Raw genomic sequence first — 25067 nt, 5'->3', positions numbered from 1 at the left:
AGCAATGAAAATCCATCAGCAAAATTAACCTTTGAGTGACTTCTATATGCCCATGAGTTTGATGGACATTTCAAAATTTGAGGACATGACCGCAGTTCAAGTGAATGTCTTCAGGTAAGGAAGTTTGAAATGGGTTTTGATAGTCCGTGATAGTTGAAAGTAAAACTGTTATAAAAAATCAGAAAATGGCTGAAATTCTCTTATCGTCTTTATGAAACAAAACGGAACCGCGGAGACAACTTCAATCTCAATTAAGAATTTTTGTTAAAGTATAAGGAGACACAAATTCTACCATTTCGATTATCAACTAACAAAACTTTCCCTTCATAATGGATTCACCACTTCTCAGCAATGATGAAAAGTATCATTGTGTAAACCATCGATTTACTCAAGGTGGTTTCAAAGACCAGTGGTCAAGAATAACGTGATAGAAATTTTCTTTGCACGTCAGTACATTTATAGAATTTTTACGAAATCATCGAAAAAATTGCTACAATACTGACTCAGTACAAGCCCGATTCCCGAGCCAGGATAAAGGAAACTATTATGAAAGAATTACGCAGGTAGATGGTTCTCACCATTTTTAGTTTACCTTGATTTAGAGTCATTGATTGTACCTGTGTCCACAGTCAAGAACAGATTGTAAGTTTCTAGTACGTTCGTTATTGGACAACATTAACGCTGCCGTTACTGTGTTACAATTATTCAGCGAAATAATGCTACACCAATTCATTTTGACTGCCTGGTTTTTGACTACATTAGAAACCCTATCTCGTTTTGTTACAACCAGAAGCGTAAATTCCAGGAATTCAGCGTTCCGAAAAGCTTACAACTGCTGCTGGATTTGTAATTGGGATTTCGTCAACGATGATGAAAGTATTATAGATCATTGTCAATTTACTGGAAGGTTTGTTAGATATGCCCTCAGTGAGTGTAACCTCAAGTGTAGAACAATCAATTTTACGCCATCCACACATCACTCAACTTTCCAGGATACAAATAAAGCGTTATTACGATCAATGACAAAAAATTTATCGGCCTGAAATTTGGTGTCTATATTGAAACAAAAAAGCGCAATTTAGGTGAAGTCAATTTTGACGAGTATTTGAGGTCCACAGAAAGCTTCCAATTTAAGCCTAGCAGCTTAGATAAGCTAATCCAAACCTTACCTGCAAAGACTTTTACTTTATTAGACAACTTCTACAGCCGATCAGCGAAAACTTTTGAAAAAGAAGGGTAGTTTCCCAAACTCATATGTAGATTCGTTCAAAAAGCTTCTGGAACATCACTGCCCAGCATTCAAAACTAGAAAAACAGACTTAGAGGTATTAAAATTGACATCAAACAAAATCAACTGTAATGACTCCGAAAACTGTTTAGAGAGTTTAATTGTGCAAATCTCAAAATTTCTTTGTTCTCTACTTAGCAGGAGATGACCTTCGAATGGCTTGGGGTTTTGAGGATTTAATAGCATTTTATTATGAGACTTAGGACTCGATTGTTTTCAGTTCTATTTTGCTTCGAATATGACAGAGAGTGACTGCCTCAAGTTTGCAAGACTGATGATGAATTGTTGGCAAATCGTAATATCTCAGATTTGACGCTAAGCATGATACAAGGTAGTTTGACATCAGAACACGTTTCTTGCATAAAAGTTGCTAACAGTTCCCTCCACAGAAATTGTGATGAAACAAAAGGAACCTTCGTCCATAGTGTGCATTGATGCTAATAAATTTTACGGCGAAGTCATTAATCTCTGCACCTCAAGGACTTCAAAATTGTGGAGGAAATCAACCTAGAAGAGATTTTGAACACTGATGACGAGGGGGATATGGAATATATTGTAGAAATAGACCTTGAATACCCGGATCAACTACATTACAAACACAGTTACCTTCTTCTAATATTGGATAAAGAACCTCCTGATCCTATAGAGTTGAGCCAATATCAATATGAACTGAAAAATGCTCTCAAGATTTTGAACAGCTTCAAAAAAAGAACTGAGATAGACATATCGCTCAAAAAAAACTATGTCACCGATTAAGGGAACCTGAAATTTTTTGTATCGAAAGAAATTAAAGTCAACAAGTTCCATCGATTTTTAATAATAAATCGATGGAACTTGTTGACTTTTATTTTTTCGATACGAAAAATTTCAGGTTCGATATAAGTCGAATCAACAATTTTTTAAATGCTGTTAAAATCATAATTTTTAAACTTTCAAAACTTTCTTCAAAAATCGTGATTATCCAAATTTTGATTACCAAGAATAATAAAATAAAATTTAGCATTACCTGCTCATGCAACGCTGGCGTCCATGCTACAGTCTCATACAGCTTTTTACTTTTTCAGAAAATTTTCTTTGTTCCAGCATCTTCCCTTGAATGCCTCGGCATGCATTTGTTGAAAATTCTTTCTCATAGTTTCTCGTAATCGTCGAAAAAATTGCCCGTGTTTCAAAAAAATTTTGAAATAAAATTGACGCCCTCATACGTAATGCAAATCATCAGTTCTTATCTCAAGTTTAAAAGTTTTCCAGATGAATAGAGATTGAAGTGAACAGGAATTTATCGAGCTTCAAAATCTATCGATGAAGTCCAAGTTTGATTCGCCTATTACCTAAAACTACTGGTGTAATGAATTCAATACACGACCGACTAACGTCGGGCAAATTGCCCTTAGACGACCGAAAAGGGGTTGTCTTCGTCAGTAGCTAGCAACGGTTCAGTGAGGGTAGCTTTAGGTTGATTCGACTCGGCGACTTTCAGTTTTCTAGCCTTGTTAAAAAATAAATCAAACAAAAAACTGATATTTCAAAAATTTGCAAAAATATTGCAAAAAGTAAAGTAAAAACTTCCGGAATTCGCAGTGAAAAAGTTTAATGATTTAGCAGTGAAACTTTTCTCTAATTTTATGTCAAGTAACCCATCTGCAAGACTTCGGAAGCTTCACTTCATTGGCCAGTTATGATCGTTAAACTCAGAAAAGGACAAAAATATTCAAACATAACCGACTAACGTCGGGCGAATTGCTCTCAAACGACCGGCGAGCGGTTGGTTTTGTCAGTAGCTACCCACGGTTTATTGAATCTAGCGCTATTTTGATTCGACTCTTCAACTTTTAGTTTTCTAGCTTTTTTAGTAAACAAATCAAATAGAAAACTGATATTTAAAAAAATTGCAAAATTTTGCAAAATTTAAAAGAAAAGCTTCCACATTTCGCAGTAAGAATCTTCAAAACTATTTTTTATCTCCCGAGTTATGTCAAGTAACCCATCTGCAAGACATGAAAAACTTTGTTTGCCAGTAATCATAGTTAAACTCAGAAAAGGACAAAAATCTTCAACAACTGCAAATTTTAAAAAAATCCTGCTAAAATTCAACATATTAAGAACTTTAAAATCATTTCCTTGTCTCAAGACACTATACAGTATCCTTTTTTCAATCCTGAAACAGTTTCACTGGCTCATAAAGATCCATACGCTTGGAACATAAAAGTTTTCCAAAAATTTGAAGGCTAAATTTTATTAATTTAAAACTAAAAGTTTTAGAGTTTTTATTTATTACTAAAACTGAAGTCATAAAAACTGTTGGTCACAATGCCGTTAACTGTAGAAACTATGCAGCAGCTTATTATCAAACCTTGGAGGAGTTCCAAGGGCCTCTGTTGCCGGAAAAAATTCAAAAACATGAAGAAATTGCAAATACTTTTTAAAAGTTGTTTAAATTCGTGATATTAAAATCTCCAAGAACATTCCATTTCATCTATAAACTATGCAGTAACGTTTTATCAAACCCTAGAGGAATTTCTAAGGCCCTTGAGACTAGAGCAACCTAAAAATGACAAAAAATTTCAAAAAACTTCAAAAAAATTGCAAGTTTTAAAGAAAAATTGCTAAAACTTGATATTAGAAATTTGAAAATAAATCCATGACCGACAAAAATTTTCCAATAACTTATTATCAAACCCTAGCGGAGGCTTTTGTGACCCTTGAGGCTCAAAAAATCTTATAATCACTATGAATGTTAAAAAATTGGAAAAAGATGGCAAAAAACATCAAAAATGTGCTAAAATTTGTGATGTCAAAATATTGCAAGACATTCCATTTAATCTAAAAAGTATTCAGAAACCTATTTGCAAACCCTAGAGGACGTTATTTGACTCTTAAGTCTGAAAAATCTAAAAAATGACAAAAAAATTTAAAAAAAAACTTGAAAAAAAGCAAGTTTTATCAAAAAATTGCTAAAATTTGTGACATTAAAAAGTTAAAAAACTATTCCGTTACCATTAAAATTATGTCAGTAACTTATTATCAAAATGCATAGGATGTTTTCTGGCCCCTGGGCCTGGAAAGACCTCCATAAGGAAAAAATGTCAAAAAATTTGAAAAGATTGCACGTTTTGTCCAAAAAAATGCTAAAATCCATGATGGTAAAATGTTGAAACCATTAAATTACCACTACAAACTACTCATTGACCTATTTATGAAACCTAAAGAAGGTTGCTTGACACCTAGGGCTAACAAAAATAAAAAAAATGACAAAAATTTTTAAAAAGCTTGAATAAAATTGCAAAATAGTATAAATTTGCGTTTTTAGCAAGCAGTTGTTCGTCGGGAGGGGGGGGGGGGGGGGGGGTTGGGGGTGCACCAGGGGCTGATTTAGGGGGGGGGGGGGGCAAAACTGGGTTGGGGGAAACAACACGGTGGGGGGGCAATAGGGGATGGGGGTCAACAGTGAGGGTGTCTTCAACTTCTAAGAACCGCCCTTCACACCATAAGTATAAGTATGAGTCTCCAAAACAATTTGAGCTGAAACAGAGCTTAAAGGCTCTAAGAGCACTTAATACCCGCTTGGCGCTACCTGTTCATCCCGTTTTTGAGGACGAAAAGCAAAAGCGTCAGACGAAAAATCGGTCAAGCGAAAAATCGCATAAAAAAAGACCGACAGGACTAATATAATTGCTACAAACTTCGTTTGAGAGCAATTAAAAATTATGAAAAAAAATTTCCAGTTTTAACAAAATTTTGCTTAAATTCAAGATATTAATATCTTCAAATTCTTTCTCTGTCCCAATAGACCATCCAGTATCCCTTTTCCAAGCTTTAAATAGTTTCACTGGCTCGAAAAGTTCCAAAATTTTGAAACATGATAGTAATTTTGTTAATAATAATTAAATTTTATCAAAAAACTAAAGCTGTAGTCATTAAAATTTTGATAACCATTCCAATAACTCTAGAAACTATGCAACATCTTATCATCAAATCTTTGGAGGAGGTCCCTAGACCCTGGTGCCAGAAATAATGATAAAAATTCAAGAACGTTTTCCAAAAAATTGAAAAAATTGCTATCTTTTCTTTTAAAAACATGTTATATTAAGATCTTGAAAAACATTCCATTATATTCATAAACTATATAAGAACCTATTGTAAGACCTTAGAGGAGTTTCCCGGGCTCTTAAGGCTGGAGAAACCTGAAAAACCGACAAAAACTTTCAAAAAACTTGAAAAAAAAAAGCAAGTTTTATCAAAAAAAATTGCTAAAAGTTGTCGTATTAAAAAATTAAAAGCTATTCCCATGCAAATAAAAATTTTTAAGTAACTTATGATCAAACTATTAAGGACGTTTCCTGGCTCCTGTGTCTGGAAACACGTGAATAATGAAAAAATTAATATCAAAAAAAATTGAAAAAATTTTCAAGTTTTGTCAAAAAATTCTAAAATTCGTGATGTTAAAATGTTGAAACCATTCCACTACCACTAGAAACTGTACAGTAACCTATTATAATACCCTAAGGGCGGTCCCATGACACCTCTGGCTGAAAGAACTCAAAAATGACAAAAAATTTCAATTAGCTTGAAAAAATAGTGAGAATTAATGAAAATTAGTATAAAATTGCCTGTTTTTAGCGATAGGTTGTTCTTCAGTACCCACGAGGGGGGTGCACCAGGGGGTTGATGGGAAAGAAGGTAGGGGTGGGCAACAGCGGGTTGGTGGGGGCAACAGCGCGGTGGGTGTGGGGGCAATAGTGGGGGGAGATAAACAGTGGGGTGTCTTCAACCTCGAAGAACCGCCCTTCACACCATAAGTATAAGTCTCCAAATAGTTTGAGCTGAAACAGAGCTCATAGGCTCTACGATCACATAATTCCCGCTGGGCGCTACCTGTTTGTTCCATTTTTGAGGACGAAAAGTAAAAAGCGTCAAACGAACAATCGATCAAGCAAAAAATTGCATAAAAAATCAGAAAGAGTTTGTTGGTTTATCTTGATAAGATCTTACCGACATCATATGAAGATATACCATCTTATGAGCAATCAGCCAATCAGAAATACACTATTAACATTTTCACAATTCTGAGAGGCTATCAATAAAATTTTTATATATTGGTATGCCTGCCATTTTGACTAGCGCCTTTTCATTCGTTGTTGAGTTTTGGTATGTGTATAGCAGTCAATTATATATTAACGTCCTCTTTAGATTTTTCCCTAAACTACCACCCAATACAAACTTTTCTCAGAAGCCGCAAAATCTACACTTTTTGAAATCAATTGAGCTCCTGAAAGAAACAAAATCCGATAGTTTTTGGGTTATTTAAATCTTATTTTTTAGGGTAATGATAAAAGCTGTTATCAACATCTGTCAAGATTTTTTCAAGAGGTGTCAAGAGTTTGTTGAATTATCTTGAAATGATCTTACCGACATCTTATGAAGATGTATCATGTAGGTATTTCAAGTTCTTGGCAATATGTTTCAAGTTTTTGCTAGAGATGTCAAGATCGCGCATGCCGTATCAGGGTGCATCAAATTTGCAAGTTCACAGGGAAATTGAAGTTTATAATTTGCGTTTATTCAATTGCTTCCATTCGCCAAGAAGTGAAAACTTGAAGCAATTTGAGATTGTGAAACTTTTTCATATGTTAATTGTTTACTTTTCAAAATTATCTGTCGCTAGTAACTGTCTGATCCAAAGTTCACTTGAGGATTCGTTGTTCAAATTTAAAATGAGCATTTTAAAGTCATCTGTATGAAAGAACTGGAGGTGAGCCTATGATGTATTAAGCATATAAAACCACTTGACTATCTTCTGATCAACAGATAGTGGGACTGACCATGACGGCAGTGCGATCAATGTTGTCAAGTGGGATGTCTTCCAGTTTGGGATACCTCGGGTAGTCCTCAATCATTTGCCAGTGGTCCAACTCTCTTTGGCTCGCTGGCTAAAGCACCAACAATCAATCACGCACGCTCCTTTCACATGCGGCAATCTCCTTAAACCTCAACCGTTAGCAATGGTGAAGATTAGGAGATTATCATTTGCTGGGAGGGGGGTGAGTGAGGGTGATCAAACTTTTAAGGTTAAGAACCACCATCATGAGAGTGTCTCCTCAAAACAGAGTTTTGGTGGATCGCATTCGTAGAGACTAGTAACGCGTACGGCTCTAAGAGAACTTATAACCCTCAGCGGGTTACCTATTTATCCCGTTTTTGAGGACAAAAGGGCCAGAAAAAAATTGGTCAGGCAAAAAGTTGCATAAAAACCACAGTACTAATACAATTGCCACAAACTTCGTTTGAGAGCAGTTGAAGACAAACATAACTAACTAACGTCGAGTGGATGGCTCTCAAACGGCGGTTGGCTTCGTCAGCAGCTACCTAAGTCTTAGTGACTCTAGCTTTAGCTTAATTCAGGGGCGTGGTTTGGGGGCGGGGGGGGGGGGGGGTGGAAGGAGGGTCTTTTGTGGGCGAGGGGTGAAGTGCGGGGGGGGGGGTCAAACTCTAAGGACCACCCTTCACACCATAAATTTATGTCCCCATAAAAACAGTTTTAGTGAATCACATACTTAGAGTCGATTAAGTTGCTTTACTCTAAAGTGTTACCTGTTTCTCCCGCTTTTGAGGACGAAAATTCAAACGGTCAGAGAATCAGTCAAGCAAATAATACCATATAAAGACCACATGAGTAATAACATAACCGACTAACGTTGGAAGAATTGCTCTCGAACGGCTAGTGGGTGCTCGAATCAATTGTAGCCTGCTTCAGTTGGGGGGGGGGGGGGGGGGTGCTAACTATATTCATTAAGGTGGACTTCGAATGACATCATTGGAGGCTATCATATACAACTAATAAAACTTGAATAGAAAAAAAACTACACCAAATTTGACGCGATTCCATTCGAATTTTAGTGGTGAACTACCGCTACTTAAATTCAGCTGGGAATGCGACAAAGAAATTTTTCACTTTGAAGATTCAAAGTGAAAAACAGTTTCGGTGCACTTATCGTTTAACTTTTAGTATTAAATTTCTGCCAATTGAGTTCAGCTGCTGGAAATTGTGAATGAGAGAGATCTTTAGATCCTGCAAAATGCAGATAGTCACGGGCGTAAAAGTTTTCCGAAAAGACAGAAAACGGCCAAGCAAAAATTTTGCGTAAAAAGACACACACGTTTACAATAATTGCTTCTCTTTTCGCTACAAACTTTGCTTGAGAGCAATTAAAAAGCAAGATTATGAAACGCTATCTGAAAAACCATATACAATTATCCTCTATCATGAAAAACGTTGAAAATCAAAACTGAAACAATAGGTTACCTATAATGAAATTCGACTAGAGTTTCACTAGAGGTAAATTGCTTAGATTAACACAGAGTTTCACTAGAAATTGCAAATTAAATCTAAAAATTGATTGAAGAAAGCAGTTTTTTAACAGTGGTTTGAACAATGTGGATCCAAAACAAATAAAACGATTGGCCTGAGAGGTGGTACGAAGATAATAAAAGATGCCGTCACGCGTCCAACCTTAGCTGCTGACTGCTAGTAGGCGTGGAAAAATGATGATTGACGTCATAGCGAATTTGCTCAGACGATGCCTTAAGAATAATAATTAAAAGAAAACTTAGGACCGATTAATTGACACCCGAAAGTCAACTTAGAGTTTTACATATGGGAATTTGATTAGTTTTCTTGCGAACACAAAATGTCTGTGTAATTAACTCATAATCGATTGATTTACAATCAATTTTGTGATTTGACTGCTTTTTAAACCTTCTCGCATTTAACTATTGTTCGTTCAGCAGAGAACTCGAATACCAAGAAATCATTTCTATGGAAGGTCAATCCATTTTTCGAATTCGGATAGGTGGCCTAAAAAAATTCCAGAACAGCTTCTGGTGTCTCAGTGGAATTTCTGGGGCTTCGCTCTAACACGTTTTTTGCCTGCTCGCAACTCTGCCCGTTGAACTAATCAACTGTTACACTAATTATTTCTTACTTTTTTCTTTAAAGAGCACAAACCAACTGACGTCGGCAAAATTGCTCTCGAACGAAAAACGGGGCAAATTACTTCACATGAGGGTTGTCGCCCATTATAGGTAAAATTTTCAACCTAGGAGGGCTGAGAACCACCACCCTCCTAAAACCGACCACCTGCAAAATTGAACAACAAATGTGCTAGGACAAAAAATTAAAGCAAATAAAGCAACAGACGTTCACAGGGCATCAGGTTTCTCTCTTAAGAAGACAAAAAATGGCGGTACAAAGTTTTGAAACAAGGAACTAGAAGAGACTTCACAAAGGAACTAGAAGAACTAAAGCAAAGTTTAAACATCGCAATTCTTACATCCTTTCACCGCATTCACTGCAAATCTTACATTTTTTAGCGATTTTTAGCGTTGATACCTCGACCCGGGAGCTGATTAAATTTATTTCACCGAAATAAAGAAAATAGTACCAGTCAACAGAGACTCATTTTGCACATAAATCCTTGAAAGATGCCAGTTAGAGGTATTTATTTAAGTTCCTGACAATTATGAAAGGAACTATTATTGAGATAAATGTTTGTGTCTTATTACCCCTTGGTCACTCTTGTAGTTGATGTTGTTTTTCAGCAGGGTGACAAGCTGTGCTCGCGTGATGATCCCGTGGAACCTGACTTTATTCATTGGTTCCACTGGGTTAGATTTGATGTCATTGTAGCGCTCTTTGATCAAGTTGGGGTTGTCAGTGCCACTGAAACAAATTGCCCGATTAATTTTTCAGCTGATAACGAAAAATGAGTCATATGCGATCAGTTGCTGTTCATTGGAATTTTAATGGGAAATTTCAATGGAGTGGAATCTTTCCCTTTTGCACTCTTTTGCTCCCGGGGACCACAAACATTTTACCTTCATTTTCAACAGTTCTCGTTTTGAATTATATGTATACCCGGGATGACCACCATAAATGTTTCTTGGAAACCATACGTAAGACATGTATGGTTGTATGGCTTCTTTGATACCATACATAAGACCATACAAAAATTTAAAGGTGATCTCAAATGACGTCTTTTGAGCCACGTAGTACAAGAAATGTATCGTAGTTGCCATTGGCCTTCAACAAAAAAATTTTTTTTTCTATGGTGTCTTGGATACCATATCCAAGACCATAGACTTTTATGGCCCATCCAAGATCATAAAACTTTTTTTGTGCACCATCTTTTTTTGACACAAAAATGATTTTAACAACTTCCTATGCGGGTTTCAGATAATAAAAAAGGAGATTTAAAAATTACTCGTGAAAAAAATTTTATGGTGTCTTGGATACCATATCCAAGACCATAGACTTTTATGGCCCATCCAAGATCATAAAACTTTTTTTGTGCACCATCTTTTTTTGACACAAAAATGATTTTAACAACGTCCTATGCGGGTTTTAGACGATAAAAAAGGAGATTTGAAAATTACTCGTGAAAAAAATTTTATGGTGTCTTGGATACCATATCCAAGACCATAAACTTTTATGGCCCATCCAAGATCATAATACTTTTTTTGTGCACCATCTTTTTTTGACACAAAAATGATTTTAACAACGTCCTATGCGGGTTTTAGACGATAAAAAAGGAGATTTAAAAATTACTCGTGAAAAAAATTTTATGGTGTCTTGGATACCATATCCAAGACCATAGACTTTTATAACCCATCCAAGATCATAAAACTTATTTAGATTCCTGAGACATGGGAGAAAATCCCCAAATATCTATATATATAAATATGTATATATATATATATATATATATATATATATATATATATTTACACACGTATCCCCATATATAAGTTACATCGATAACCCATCAACAAAAGTTGTATGAAATAAAAAATACAACAAAACGACAAAATTTTTGAGAAAAACCGTAGTTTCATTGACATAAAATTCAATTGCTTTCAACAAAAGCCATCAAATACGCTACATTATGTCCCAATGTAACGACAAAGATGTTTGTCACTCCAAAATCATCAGTAAGACAATACAACAAGTCGTTGACTATGAAAACAACATCAAATACAGGCAAAAACCAAAAATTTAGTCGAAAAGTGCGAGAGAAAACAATCGAAGCCAATTAAGCCATAAGTTTTTTCCTGAAAATTTTTTTCACGATCCATTGAAAAACATCTATGAGCCAATAGGAATTTTCCAAATTAGGATAATGCAATAAGATTTCAAAAGGAACCAAATTTACGAAAAAAATATCAAAAATTCAAAATTAAGTTTGATCGAAGTCAAAAAACAATAGTTAGAAGTTGAAACCGCTAAATACATTAATTTTTGTTGAAATAGAAAAAAAGGGTTTGGTTATTCCTGAGACTGACTTACAGTTCACGATAATAATTTAAAGATCGATTAATGTTCAAAAAATTACAGCAAAAAAATTATTTTTGAAGACTTAACCGCCATTAAACTCAATAGCTTTCAACGGAAGTCAATGAATACGCACAGTTACGCCACAATATGGGTAAAAAGACGTTTTTCGTGCATAGGTTATCAATAGCACATCACAATATGTTTTATGGCTATGAAAAAAAAAAACAACAAAAACAGGCAAAAACTAAAAATTCTGTAGAAAATTGCGAGAAGAAAGTGTTGAAGCCATTTAATCAATACGTGTATCATTGAAAACTTTAGCTATGATCCATTGAACTTGTTCTCTAAACCAATGGGAGCCATTAATTTTAGGATAAAAGAATAAAATTTCAAAAGCAACAAAATGATGGTCTATTTCAGCGAAACTTGAAACTCGGGAGGGAAATTATGTCATTTGGTACCTTCTCTCAACAAATTGATTTCTTTCAACACTTTGGCTTCTTTGGTAATCACTATCAGGTTTTAATTAAAAGCTCTAAACAGACCCTTTGAGTCATCTGATAACCTTTTTTCAAATGATTAACCACTCAGTCTTGCGTGGTTTTTAAGATGATTATCTTTTACGAAAAAAAGCAATACCATTTTTCAGATATTGTGCCCTTTTTTTGTCAATTTTGCTTTAATTTCTGTGATCAACTATGCATTCAGTATTAGCCGAGCTCTTCTTAAACCTTGGTTAATCTGCTCTTGCTTTTCAGCATGTTATTTTGATGCAAGTCAAAACTTTTCGTTTTTTTTTTGTTTTTGTAGTTGGAGTGTTTAAAGCTCAATGATATGTCCTTATCCCTTTTTAATTTTCGTTTTTGCCATCATGTTCTTGTTCGTGAAGCCAGTTTTACTCAGGGTCATAGTTAATTCAACAATTTTTCATTTTTGACAATTTCAACAAATTTCTGTGTATGTTTGTGTGTGTGTTGTTTTTTTTGTCAAAACTACTCAAAACATCATAGCCTCCATGGTGAGGTAGGAATTTTTTTTCACTTCCCCATAAAGGTTCTCCGTGATCCAGAACGTCAAAATGCACCAGAATCACAACCACAAATACGCCGGCAAATCTGTTTCACGTTGTTTTACGTCAGTTCCCGAGATTCTGGGCTTCGCTTTTAGACCAAAAAATGGAGTACAAAACAGTATTTTGTTAATATCAGCTAAAGTACCGGACCAAAATAAACGGAAGTGGTCGCATTTTGTTAGCACTAAACCGTTCTTGCTTGCCGTGTTTGATTGGTTTCTCAAATCGTCCTAATCAATAAGATATTAATGTTTATATTTGAAAAAAGTCGAATTTTTGGGCTATCTTGATAGACTCAACTTTCGGTACAACAAAGCACGCGATATGCCCAACAAATGTTAGTGTTTTGGAATCCTCAGTTAGAGGGGAGTTTCCCCATATATTTGTTGCATAGTAGTCTATAGAATTGAGGTGGTCAAATTTAGCTCTGAATCCGGTGAAATCGCTTTTTTTTTGGTCAATTAGCAATTTTGTTACGAGCTGATTGTTTCAGGACTAAATATTTCTTTCAATTTATTTTGATCTTGTACTTCAATCACAGCCTTCAGAGAAAAGAAAGCCAGGTAAACAAGAATATTTGCAACAGATATCCAAGCAAAATTTGCATTTGCGGAGGAAAAAACTTGTTTTATCACATCGATTAATGAACTTAAGTTTGTACTTTTTCCGATTTCTCATTCAATTTTTGACCAAAACGAGTGATTTTTGGCATCACCAGTTGCTGTTAGGACGTTCTTCTCGGGAATGGCTAGTCACAGTCCTGAAGATATTCTTTAGAACAATTATTCAATTTTGAATGCGGAAAAACAATTTTTTTTTTAATTTTGTGACTGAGTGTTGTTTTGTGCAATTGAACATGATTTTTGGCGTGCGTTTTGTTTTTTCTAGACATTGTTTAAGTTGTTGAAGCTATTTGTAACAAATAATGGGTTTAATTCAACAATTCATCTTTTTTCACGATCTCATCAAAATTATGTGAATGTTGTTTTATGTCAAAACACCCAAAACATCATAAACTTCATGGTGAGGTGGGAAATTTTCTCCCACCTCACCATGAAGGTTTGCCGTGACCTATAACGTGGAATTGGACCAGAAATACACCCACAAATACGCCGGGAACGCTGTTTCACGTTGTTTTACGTCGGTTCCGGAGATCTTGGGCTTCGACTTTAGCCCAGAAAATGGGGTACAGAACAGTATTTTGTTAATATCTCCTGAAGTACTGGACCAAATTAAACGGGAGTAGTCGCATTTTGTTAGCACTGAACTCTTCTTGCTTGCAGTATTTGGTTGGTTTCCTAAATCGGCCCAATCAAAAAGTTATTAATGTTCAAAGTTGAATTAGTTCGAATTTTCGGGCTATTCTGGGTGACCCAAATTTCAGTACAACAAAACATGCGATTTACCCAACAAGTGTTAGTGTTTTAGAATCCTCAGTTAGTGGGGAGTATCCCCATATATATTTTCTATGGTATTTTACGGAATTGAGACAGTCAATTTTAGCTCTGCAGTCAGGTCACCTCGCTTTTTGGTCATTTGGTACGGTACCTTATAATTGCTATAACTCCTTGAAGAATGGACCGATTGTGCTCATTTTTTAATATGATGCGTATCTCAAGCCGTGCTACAAACAGTACTAAGGGCGTTTATTTTGGTTCAGCCGTTTTAGAGAAATTAGCCAGTAAACTTGCCCTCGATTTAAGCCCCAGAAGCGGTTGACACCAGCGGTTGACACCAGTGACACCTTGAAGCTTTGAACTATATTATGAAAGTTGGGTGTTTTGAACTCCTCAGTTAGTGGGGAGTCTCCCCATATATATTTTGTATGCAGTTTTATGTAGTCCAGATGGTGAATTTTAGCGAAACATGAGCCGTACTTGGTCAATTTTGACATTTGGTACGGTACATTTATGTTGGAATATCTCCTCATAGAGTGAACCGATTTTTGATTTCTTTGTTGAATTGAACTCAACTTGAGCCGTACTTGAATCCCTGTAAATGGCGTTTTGTTTCTTTCAGCCGTTTTCGAGAAATTGGCCAGGACACATACCCCCCATTTTGACCAAATCGTGTTCGGTACAATTAGTGTATGTACATTGTAGACCGACAAAAAAGACGAATTTAGCCCCGAGAATTGGTTCCTCAAACTCCCCTGATAGCGAGGAGTCTCTCCATATATGTTTTGTAGGGCGTTTTCCGTCGTTTAGATGGTCAATTTTTGGTCTGCAAGTCACCTCTCCTCGTTTCTGACGAGATTGGTACGGTACCTTAAATATGTAATATCTCCTCGCAGAATGGACCGATTAGGATGATCTTTTAACATAAAGCGTATCATAAGCAGTACTGTTTTTGGTCCTAGTTTCGTTTTTTTTCGTCCGGTCAGTTTTGAAATATTGACTATTAAAGGTACCCCCAGTTTGGCCTGTTGAAACAGGAGAACAAGCTGTGTGACTGGAAGAGTTACTGTAGAGCGGACTTGGTTAATCGGACCTTTTCCGTTTGTGCCCCCCAGTACGTTATTCGCCCCCAGTTACAGAGCACGTGTCACAACATGGTAAATCAATATGTAAAATATTTGTTTAATTTTATATAATAATACTTTTATTCTAAGGTGAGGGCCTCGGGCCCGCATGAGGTGCACACCCCCCCTGCCCCGTTGAGACGCCGGTTAGTCGGTTTCCCCCCCGCTGGGTTTTTGTGCACCTCATGCTGGGGACGTAGTTTGCGTGCGGTCGATTTTTTTGGGCGCTCTTAAGAGGTCTGTTTGGTCTGGCCCACGGTCTGGCCGATGGTCTGGACAACGGCCTGGCCATGGTTCTGTTCGGTCTGGCCAATGGTCTGGAGAAAGTCTGCTCAGTCTGACCAATGGTGATCAAAGTCTGTTTGGTCTGGCCAACGGTGGCCAAATTCTGTCCCAATGGTCCGCCTAACTTTCCTAGAAAAAAAGTTCGTATTTCAATCGGAAATATCGACTTATTCGCTTATTCTATTTTCAAAAAATAGTGATTTTTTATTGGACAAGGAGTTGTTCAAAGTGAACCAAATTGTTATCCCAGACTACCAGTAGTATGTAGGTTGTAGTGCAAAAAGAATGGTTAGCCTAACTGCCCTACAAAAAAAGTAGATATCTCACACGGAAATTTCGACTTTTTCGCTGACTTTATTTTAAAAAATAGTTAAATTTTATCGGGTCAAGGAGTTGTCCAAATCGAACCAAATTGATATACCAGACTACCAGTACTATGTAGGTTGTAATGCAAAAAGAATGGTTTGCCTAACGTTCCTAGAAAAAAAGTTCGTATTTCAATCGGAAATATCGACTTATTCGCTTATTCTATTTTCAAAAAATAGTGAAATTTTATCGGACAAGGAGTTGTTCAGAGTGAACCAAATTGTTATCCCAGACTACCAGTAGTATGTAGGTTGTAGTGCAAAAAGAATGGTTAGCCTAACTGCCCTACAAAAGAAGTAGATATCTCACACGGAAATTTCGACTTTTTCGCTAACTTTATTTTAAAAAATAGTTAAATTTTATCGGGTCAAGGAGTTGTCCAAATCGAACCAAATTGATATACCAGACTACCAGTACTATGTAGGTTGTAATGCAAAAAGAATGGTTTGCCTAACGTTCCTAGAAAAAAAGTTCGTATTTCAATCGGAAATATCGACTTATTCGCTTATTCTATTTTCAAAAAATTGTGAAATTTTATCGGACAAGGAGTTGTCCAAATCGAACCAAATTGTTATCCCAGACTACCAGTAGTATGTAAGTTGTAGTGCAAAAAGAATGGTTAGCCTAACTGCCCTACAAAAAAAGTAGATATCTCACACGGAAATTTCGACTTTTTCGCTGACTTTATTTTAAAAAATAGTTAAATTTTATCGGGTCAAGGAGTTGTCCAAATCGAAACAAATTGATATACCAGACTACCAGTACTATGTAGGTTGTAATGCAAAAAAAATGGTTTGCCTAACGTTCCTAGAAAAAAAGTTCGTATTTCAATCGGAAATATCGACTTATTCGCTTATTCTATTTTCAAAAAATAGTGAAATTTTATCGGACAAGGAGTTGTCCAAATCGAACCAAATTGTTATCCCAGACTACCAGTAGTATGTAGATTGTAGTGCAAAAAGAATGGTTAGCCTAACTGCCCTACAAAAAAAGTAGATATCTCACACGGAAATTTCGACTTTTTCGCTAACTTTATTTTAAAAAGTAGTTAAATTTTATCGGGTCAAGGAGTTGTCCAAATCGAACCTAATTGATATACCAGACTACCAGTACTATGTAGGTTGTAATGCAAAAAAAATGGTTTGCCTAACGTTCCTAGAAAAAAAGTTCGTATTTCAGTCGGAAATATCGACTTATTCGCTTATTCTATTTTCAAAAAATAGTGAAATTTTATCGGACAAGGAGTTGTCCAAATCGAACCAAATTGATATACCAGACTACCAGTACTATGTAGGTTGTAATGCAAAAAGAATGGTTAGCCTAACTGCCCTACAAAAAAGTAGATATCTCACACGGAAATTTCGACTTTTTCGCTAACTTTATTTTAAAAAATAGTTAAATTTTATCGGGTCAAGGAGTTGTCCAAATCGAACCAAATTGATATACCAGACTACCAGTACTATGTAGGTTGTAATGCAAAAAGAATGGTTTGCCTAACGTTCCTAGAAAAAAAGTTCGTATTTCAATCGGAAATATCGACTTATTCGCTTATTCTATTTTCAAAAAATAGTGAAATTTTATTGGACAAGGAGTTGTCCAAATCGAACCAAATTGATATATCAGACTACCAGTACTATGTAGGTTGTAATGCAAAAGGAATGGTCCGCCTAACTTTCCTAAATTTTGTTTTTCAATCGGAAATCTCGACTTATTCGCTTATTATTCCGTTTTCCTTTATTATTCCTATTTCTTAAAAAAAATGTAATTTTATGGTGTCAAGGAGTTGTTCAAAGTGAACCAAACTCGGTATCAAGTATCCCATGGGTAACTAGATTGTAAAACAGAAAGAATTTTTGCTATAGCTTGCGTAGAAAAAGAGTTGGATTTTCGTACGTTAATTTCCGATTAATTCGAATAATTAATTTTAAATAATTTTAAAATTTTGTGTGTGAATTTGTTGTTGGTTTTTTTCAGATTAAGTTATGAGCTCTTCTTTCCTGTCAACTTACAAAATTCCAAAGAGGAATCCAGGCGATTGCAAGGAGGAAGGCCATCCAGTCAAAAAGGTAAAAAAAAAATTTAAAAAGTATTAAAAAATTGAGACGGGTGCCTCAATGCCAACGGGTAATAGTTCGGGAAACAACCAGATTTTCCCGTTGGCATTGGTTGAGGATTTTGGATTTTTTGACTATAATTTTAAAAGATTGATCGGACTGACGTTCCTAGAAAAAAAGTTAGCTTTTCAATGTGAAAGATCGACTTATTCGATTATTCTATTTTCAAAAATATAGAAATTTCATCGGGTCAAGGAGTTTTTCAAAGTGAACCAAATTGATATCCCAGGCGACCAGTACTATGTAGGTTATAATGCAAAAAGAATAGTTTGCCTAACGTTCCTAGAAAAAAAGTTCGTATTTCAATCGGAAATATCCACTTTTTCGCTTATTGAATATTCAAAAATAGTCGACTTATATCGGGCCATAGAGTTTCCTAATGCGAACCAAATCGATATCCCAGACTACCAGTGACATTTAAGTTGTAATACAAAAATATTGGTCGGCCTAACATTCATACAAAAAAAGTTATTAATTTATACGGAAATATCCACTTTTTCGCTTATTGAATTTTCAAAAATAGTCGACTTATATCGGGTCATAGAGTTTCCTAAAGCAAACCAAACTGATATCCCAGACCACCAGTGACATTTAGGTTGTAATACAAAAAGAATGGTCGGCCTAACGTTCCTAGAAAAAGAGATCGTTTTTCAATCCGAAATCTCGACTTATTCGATTATTATTCCGTATTCTATTTTTAAAAAATAATGTTTTTTTATGGTGTCAAGGAGTTGTTCAAAGTGAACCAAATTGATATCCAAGACTACCAGTACTATTTAGGTTGTAATGCAAAAGGAATGGTTTGCCTAACTGCCCTACAAAAAAAGTAGATATCTCACACGGAAATTTTGACTTTTTCGCTGACTTTATTTTAAAAAATAGTCAAATTTTATTGGGTCAAGGAGTTGTCCAAATCGAACCAAATTGATATACCAGACTACTAGTACTATTTAGGTTGTAATGTAAAAAGATTGGTTTGCCTAACGTTTCGAGAAAAAAAGTTCGTATTGCAATCGGAAATATCCACTTTTTCGCTTATTGAATTTTCAAAAATAGTCGACTTATATCGGGCCATAGAGTTTCCTAATGCGAACCAAATCGATATCCCAGACTACCAGTGACATTTAAGTTGTAATACAAAAATATTGGTTGTCCTAACATTCATACAAAAAAAGTTAGTAATTTATACGGAAATATCCACTTTTTTCGCTTATTGAATTTTCAAAAATAGTCGACTTTTATCGGATCATAGAGTTGCCTAAAGCGAACCAAACTGATATCTCAGACTACCAGTACTATGTAGGTTGTAATGCAAAAAGAATGGTCTGCCTAACGTTCCCTGAAAAAAAGTTCGTTTTTCAATCGGAAATATTGACTTATTCGCTTATTCTATTTTCAAAAATATAGAAATTTCATTGGGTCAAGGAATTGTTCAAAGTGAACCAAATTGATATCCCAGACGACCAGTACTATGTAGGTTGTAATGCAAAAAGAATGGTCCGCCTAACGTTCCCTGAAAAAAAGTTCGTTTTTCAATCGGAAATATCGACTTTTTCGCTCATTCTATTTTCAAAACTATAGAAATTTCATTGGGTCAAGGAGTTGTTCAAAGTGAAACAAACTTGGTATGGAGTATCTCATGTGTACCTAGAACGTAAAACAAAAAAATTTTTGGTATAGCTTGCGTAGAAAAAAAGTTAGATTTTCGTACGTTAACTTCCGATTAATTCGAATAATTAATTTTAAATAATTTTTAAAAATAGGTGTTTTTCATTGGGTCAAGGAGTTGTTTAAAGCGAACCAAATTGATATACCAGACTACCAGTACTATTTAGGTTGTAAAGCAAAAAGAATGGTTTGCCTAACTGCCCTACAAAAAAGTAGATATCTCACACGGAAATTTTGACTTTTTCGCTGACTTTATTTTAAAAAATAGTCAAATTTTATCGGGTCAAGGAGTTGTCCAAATCGAACCAAATTGATATACCAGACTACTAGTACTATTTAGGTTGTAATGTAAAAAGATTGGTTTGCCTAACGTTTCGAGAAAAAAAGTTCGTATTTCAATCGGAAATATTGACTTATTCGCTTATTCTATTTTCAAAAATATAGAAATTTCGTCGGGTCAAGGAATTCTTCAAATCAAACCAAACTCGGTATGGAGTTTTCCCTGACTAGCACTTATATGTAAGTTGTTTTATAGGAGCGTGCTCAGAGGGACAAAGAAAACAAAAAGCCCTCAAAGAAAGAAAAACGAAAAAACTTATTCAGGAATCCGATTTCTTTTCGTTTCTCAGGATTCAAACCCACTGAGAACGGTTCTTTTGGCCCGGCAAAGGCAGAATTGAAAGCTGCCTACCCTTTGATTCAAAATGTTTCCTTTCTTGGGCTAAGAAAAGACTCAAACAAGCTACACGGTTGGGTCAATTTTTTGAATCCAAAGGATTGCTCAACGACTTTTCCTCTGATGGAGAAAAACCCAATACAGGGGATCAAACCCGAGAAAATGGGAGAAATGCGTAAGGCAGAGTTTGCGACAAGTCTCACAAACCCACCTTTTAAGCCTCTCCCGAGGAAGCAACCAGAGTTCAAGGATTTTTCAGAAAATGTGCAAGATTGTGATTATAAATGTTTTTAACATTTTCGGTAAAAAATTGTTCGTACCCAACAGGTTTTTGTACTGTTTTTCTGTTTCTATGATTACCCTCTGTTCAGTAAATTTTGCGTTTGTAATAAAAAAGTAGTTTTCCTCCTAACATTTATAGGAAAAAAGCTCGTATTTCAATCGGAAATATCGACTTATTCGCTTATTCTATTTTCAAAACTATAGAAATTTTATCGGATCAAGGATTTGTTCAAAGTGAACCAAATCGATATCCCAGACTACCAGTGACATTTAGGTTGTAATACAAAAAAAATGGTCGGCCTAACATTCATACAAAAAAAGTTAGTAAGTTATACGGAAATATCCACTTTTTCGCTTATTGAATTTCCAAAAATAGTCGACTTTTATCGGATCATAGAGTTTCCTAAAGCGAACCAAACTGATATCCCAGACCACCAGTGACATTTAGGTTGTAATACAAAAAGAATGGTCCGCCTAACGTTCCTAGAAAAAGAGATCGTTTTTCAATCAGAAATCTCGACTTATTCGCTTATTATTCCGTATTCTATTTTTAAAAAATAATGTTTTTTATGGTGTCAAGGAGTTGTTCAAAGTGAACCAAATTGATATCCCAGACTACCAGTACTATTTAGGTTGTAATGCAAAAGGAATGGTTTGCCTAACTGCCCTACAAAAAAAGTAGATATCTCACACGGAAATGTTGACTTTTTCGCTGACTTTATTTTAAAAAATAGTCAAATTTTATCGGGTCAAGGAGTTTTCCAAATCGAACCAAATTGATATAACAGACTACCAGTACTATGTAGGTTGTAATGCAAAAGGAATGGTCCGCCTAACTTTCCTAGAAAAAGAGATCGTTTTTCAATCAGAAATCTCGACTTATTCGCTTATTATTCCGTATTCTATTTTTAAAAAATAATGTAATTTTATGGTGTCAAGGAGTTGTTCAAAGTGAACCAAATTGATATCCCAGACTACACGTACTATTTAAATTGTAATCCAAAAGGAATGGTCCGCCTAACTTTCCTAGGAAAAAAAATCGTATTTTAATCGGAAATATCGACTTACTCGCTTATTCTATTTTCAAAAATATAGAAATTTCATCGGGTCAAGGAGTTGTTCAAAGTAAACCAAATTGATGTCACAGACTACCAATACTTTTTAGGTTGTAATGCAAAAAGAATGGTCCACCTAACATTAATACAAAAAAAGTTAGTAATTTATACGGAAAAATCCACTTTTTCGCTTATTGAATTTTCAAAAATAGTCGACTTTTATCGGATCATACAGTTGCCTAAAGCGAACCAAATTGATATAGCAGACTACCAGTACTATTTAGGTTGTAATGCAAAAGGAAAGGTCCGCCTAACTTTCCTAGAAAAAAGTTCGTATTTCAATCGGAATTTTCGACTTATTCGCTTATTCTATTTTCAAAAATATAGAATTTTTATCGGATCAAGGAGTTGTCCAAATCGAACTAAACTCGGTATGGAGTATCCCATGTGTAGCTAAAGTGGAAAACAAAAAGAATTTTTTGTATAGCTTGCCTAGCAAAAAAGTTAGTATTTCATACGGAAATTTGCTATTATTTCAAATAATTAATTTTCAAATATAGTAATTTTCATCGGGTCAAGGAGTTGTTCAAAGTAAACCAAACTTGGTATGGAGTATCCCCAGGGTATGTAAAGTGTAAAACAGAAAGAATATTTGCTATAGCTTGCGTAGAAAAACAGTTCGATTTTCGTACGTTAATTTCCGATTAATTCGAATAATTAATTTTAAATAATTTTTAAAAATAGGTCTTTTTCATTGGGTCAAGGAGTTGTTCAAAGTGAACCAAATTGATATACCAGACTACCAGTACTATTTAGGTTGTAATGCCAAAGGAATGGTCCGCCTAACTTTCCTAGAAAAAAAGTTCGTATTTCAATCGGAAATATCGACTTATTCGCTTATTCTATTTTCAAAAAATAGTGAAATTTTATCGGACAAGGAGTTGTTCAAAGCGAACCAAATTGATATAGCAGACTACCAGTACTATTTAGGTTGTAATGCAAAAGGAAAGGTCCGCCTAACTTTCCTAGAAAAAAGTTCGTATTTCAATCGGAATTTTCGACTTATTCGCTTATTCTATTTTCAAAAATATAGAATTTTTATCGGATCAAGGAGTTGTCCAAATCGAACTAAACTCGGTATGGATTATCCCATGTGTACCTAAAGTGTAAAACAAAAAGAATTTTTGGTATAGCTTGCCTAGCAAAAAAGTTCGTATTTCAATCGGAAATATTGACTTATTCGCTTATTCTATTTTCAAAAAATAGTGAAATTTTATCGGACAAGGAGTTGTTCAAAGTGAACCAAACTCGGTATGGAGTATCGCATGTGTACCTAAAGTGTAAAACAAAAAGAATTTTTGGTATAGCTTTCCTAGAAAAAAAGTTCGTAATTCAATCGGAAATATCGACTTATTCGCTTATTATTCCGTATTATTTTTTCAAAAAATAGTGAAATTTTATCGGACAAGGAGTTGTTCAAAGTGAACCAAATTGATATACCAGACTATCAGTACTATTTAGGTTGTAATGCAAAAGGAATGGTCCGCCTAACTTTCCTAGAAAAAAAGTTCGTTTTTCAATCGAAATCTCGACTTATTCGCTTATTCTATTTTCAAAAAATAGTGAAATTTTATCAGACAAGGAGTTTTTCAAAGTGAACCAAATTAATATACCAGACTACCAGTACTATTTAGGTTGTAATGCAAAAAGAATGGTCCACCTAACATTAATACAAAAAAAGTTAGTGTTTTATACGGAAATATCCACTTTTTCGCTTATTGATTTTTCAAAAATAGTCGACTTTTATCGGATCATAGAGTTGCTTAAAGCAAACCAAACTGATATCCCAGACTACCAGTATTATGTAGGTTTTAATACAAAAAGAATGGTTGGCCTAACATTCATACAAAAAAAGTTAGTAATTTATACGGAAATATCCACTTTTTCGCTTATTGAGTTTTCAAAAATAGTCGACTTTTATCGGATCATAGAGTTGCTTAAAGCAAACTAAACTGATATCCCAGACTACCAGTATTATGTAGGTTGTATTACAAAAAGAATGGTCGGCCTAACATTCATACAAAAAAAGTTAGTATTTTATACGGAAATATCCACTTTTGCGCTTATTGAGTTTTCAAAAATAGTCGACTTTTATCGCATCATAGAGTTGCTTAAAGCGAAACAAACTGATATCCCAGACTACCAGTTTTATGTAGGTTGTAATACAAAAAGAATGGTCGGCCTAACATTTATACAAAAAAAGTTAGTAATTTATACGGAAATATCCACTTTTTCGCTTATTGAATTTTCAAAAATAGTCGACTTTTATCGGATCATACAGTTGCCTAAAGCGAACCAAATTGATATAGCAGACTACCAGTACTATTTAGGTTGTAATGCAAAAGGAATGGTCCGCCTAACTTTCCTAGAAAAAAAGTTCGTATTTCAATCGGAATTTTCGACTTATTCGCTTATTCTATTTTCAAAAATATAGAATTTTTTTCGGATCAAGGAGTTGTCCAAATCGAACCAAACTCGGTAGGGAGTATCCCATGTGTAGCTAAAGTGTAAAACCAAAAAGAATTTTTGGTATTGCTTGCCTAGAAAAAAATTAGTTTTTCATACGGTAATTTGCTATTATTTCAAATATAGTATTTTTCATCGGGACAAGGAGTTGTTCAAAGTGAACCAAATTGATATACCAGACTACCAGCACTATTTAGGTTGTATTGCAAAATGAATGGTCCGCCTAACTTTCCTAGAAGAAAGTTCGTATTTCAATCGGAAATATCGACTTATTCGCTTATTCTTATATCAAAAATATAGAAATTTTATTGAACCAAGGAGTTGTTCAAAGTAAACCAAATTGATATTATTTTTTTATTATTATTATTATTTTAGCATTATTATTATTAGTATTATTATTATTACTATTATTTTTTTTTATTATTATTTTTATTATTATTATTATTATTATTATTATTATTATTATTGTTCTTTTTTTATTTTCATTACTATTATTACTATTAGTTTTATTCTGAGTTTTTTTTATTGTTTCTTTGAGGTAGAACTTTTAAAAGAAAATTGATTGAGATTTTGCAATCCAGCGGTTTTTTGTAGGCTGACTAGGGTGGCTGAAAAACTGCTGATAGTAAATGATCAATCATTTTTGATATCGCAGATTATAATTTTATTATTTTTACTATTATTATTATTATTATTATTATTATTATTATTATTGTTATTATTATTATTATTATTATTATTATTATTATTATTATTATTATTATTATTATTATTATTATTATTATTATTATTATTATTATTATTATTATTATTATTGTTATTATTACTATTATTATTATTATTATTATTATTATTATTATTATTATTATTATTATTATTATTAT

At 34.4% G+C, this 25067-nt stretch overlaps 1 protein-coding gene across 1 annotated transcript in view; it reads right to left on the bottom strand.

The window, feature by feature from the left end:
• Positions 1–25067, bottom strand: part of LOC142358614 (H(+)/Cl(-) exchange transporter 6-like) — a 197616-nt gene that overhangs the window by 32959 nt on the left and 139590 nt on the right. The window contains exons 16-17 of the mRNA XM_075410060.1: positions 9851–10007; positions 7111–7218 (exon numbers count right to left, since the gene is read on the bottom strand). Coding sequence (XP_075266175.1) covers positions 7111–7218; positions 9851–10007 — 265 coding nt within the window. The remainder of the gene's footprint in view (positions 1–7110; positions 7219–9850; positions 10008–25067) is intronic.

Source organism: Convolutriloba macropyga, chromosome 2 (assembly GCF_964194025.1).
Source record: "Convolutriloba macropyga chromosome 2, txConMacr16.3, whole genome shotgun sequence".
Lineage (NCBI taxonomy): Eukaryota > Metazoa > Xenacoelomorpha > Acoela > Convolutidae > Convolutriloba > Convolutriloba macropyga.
The sequence above is the reverse complement of the archived record's forward strand: the minus strand, read 5'-3'. Positions and strand labels throughout refer to the sequence as shown.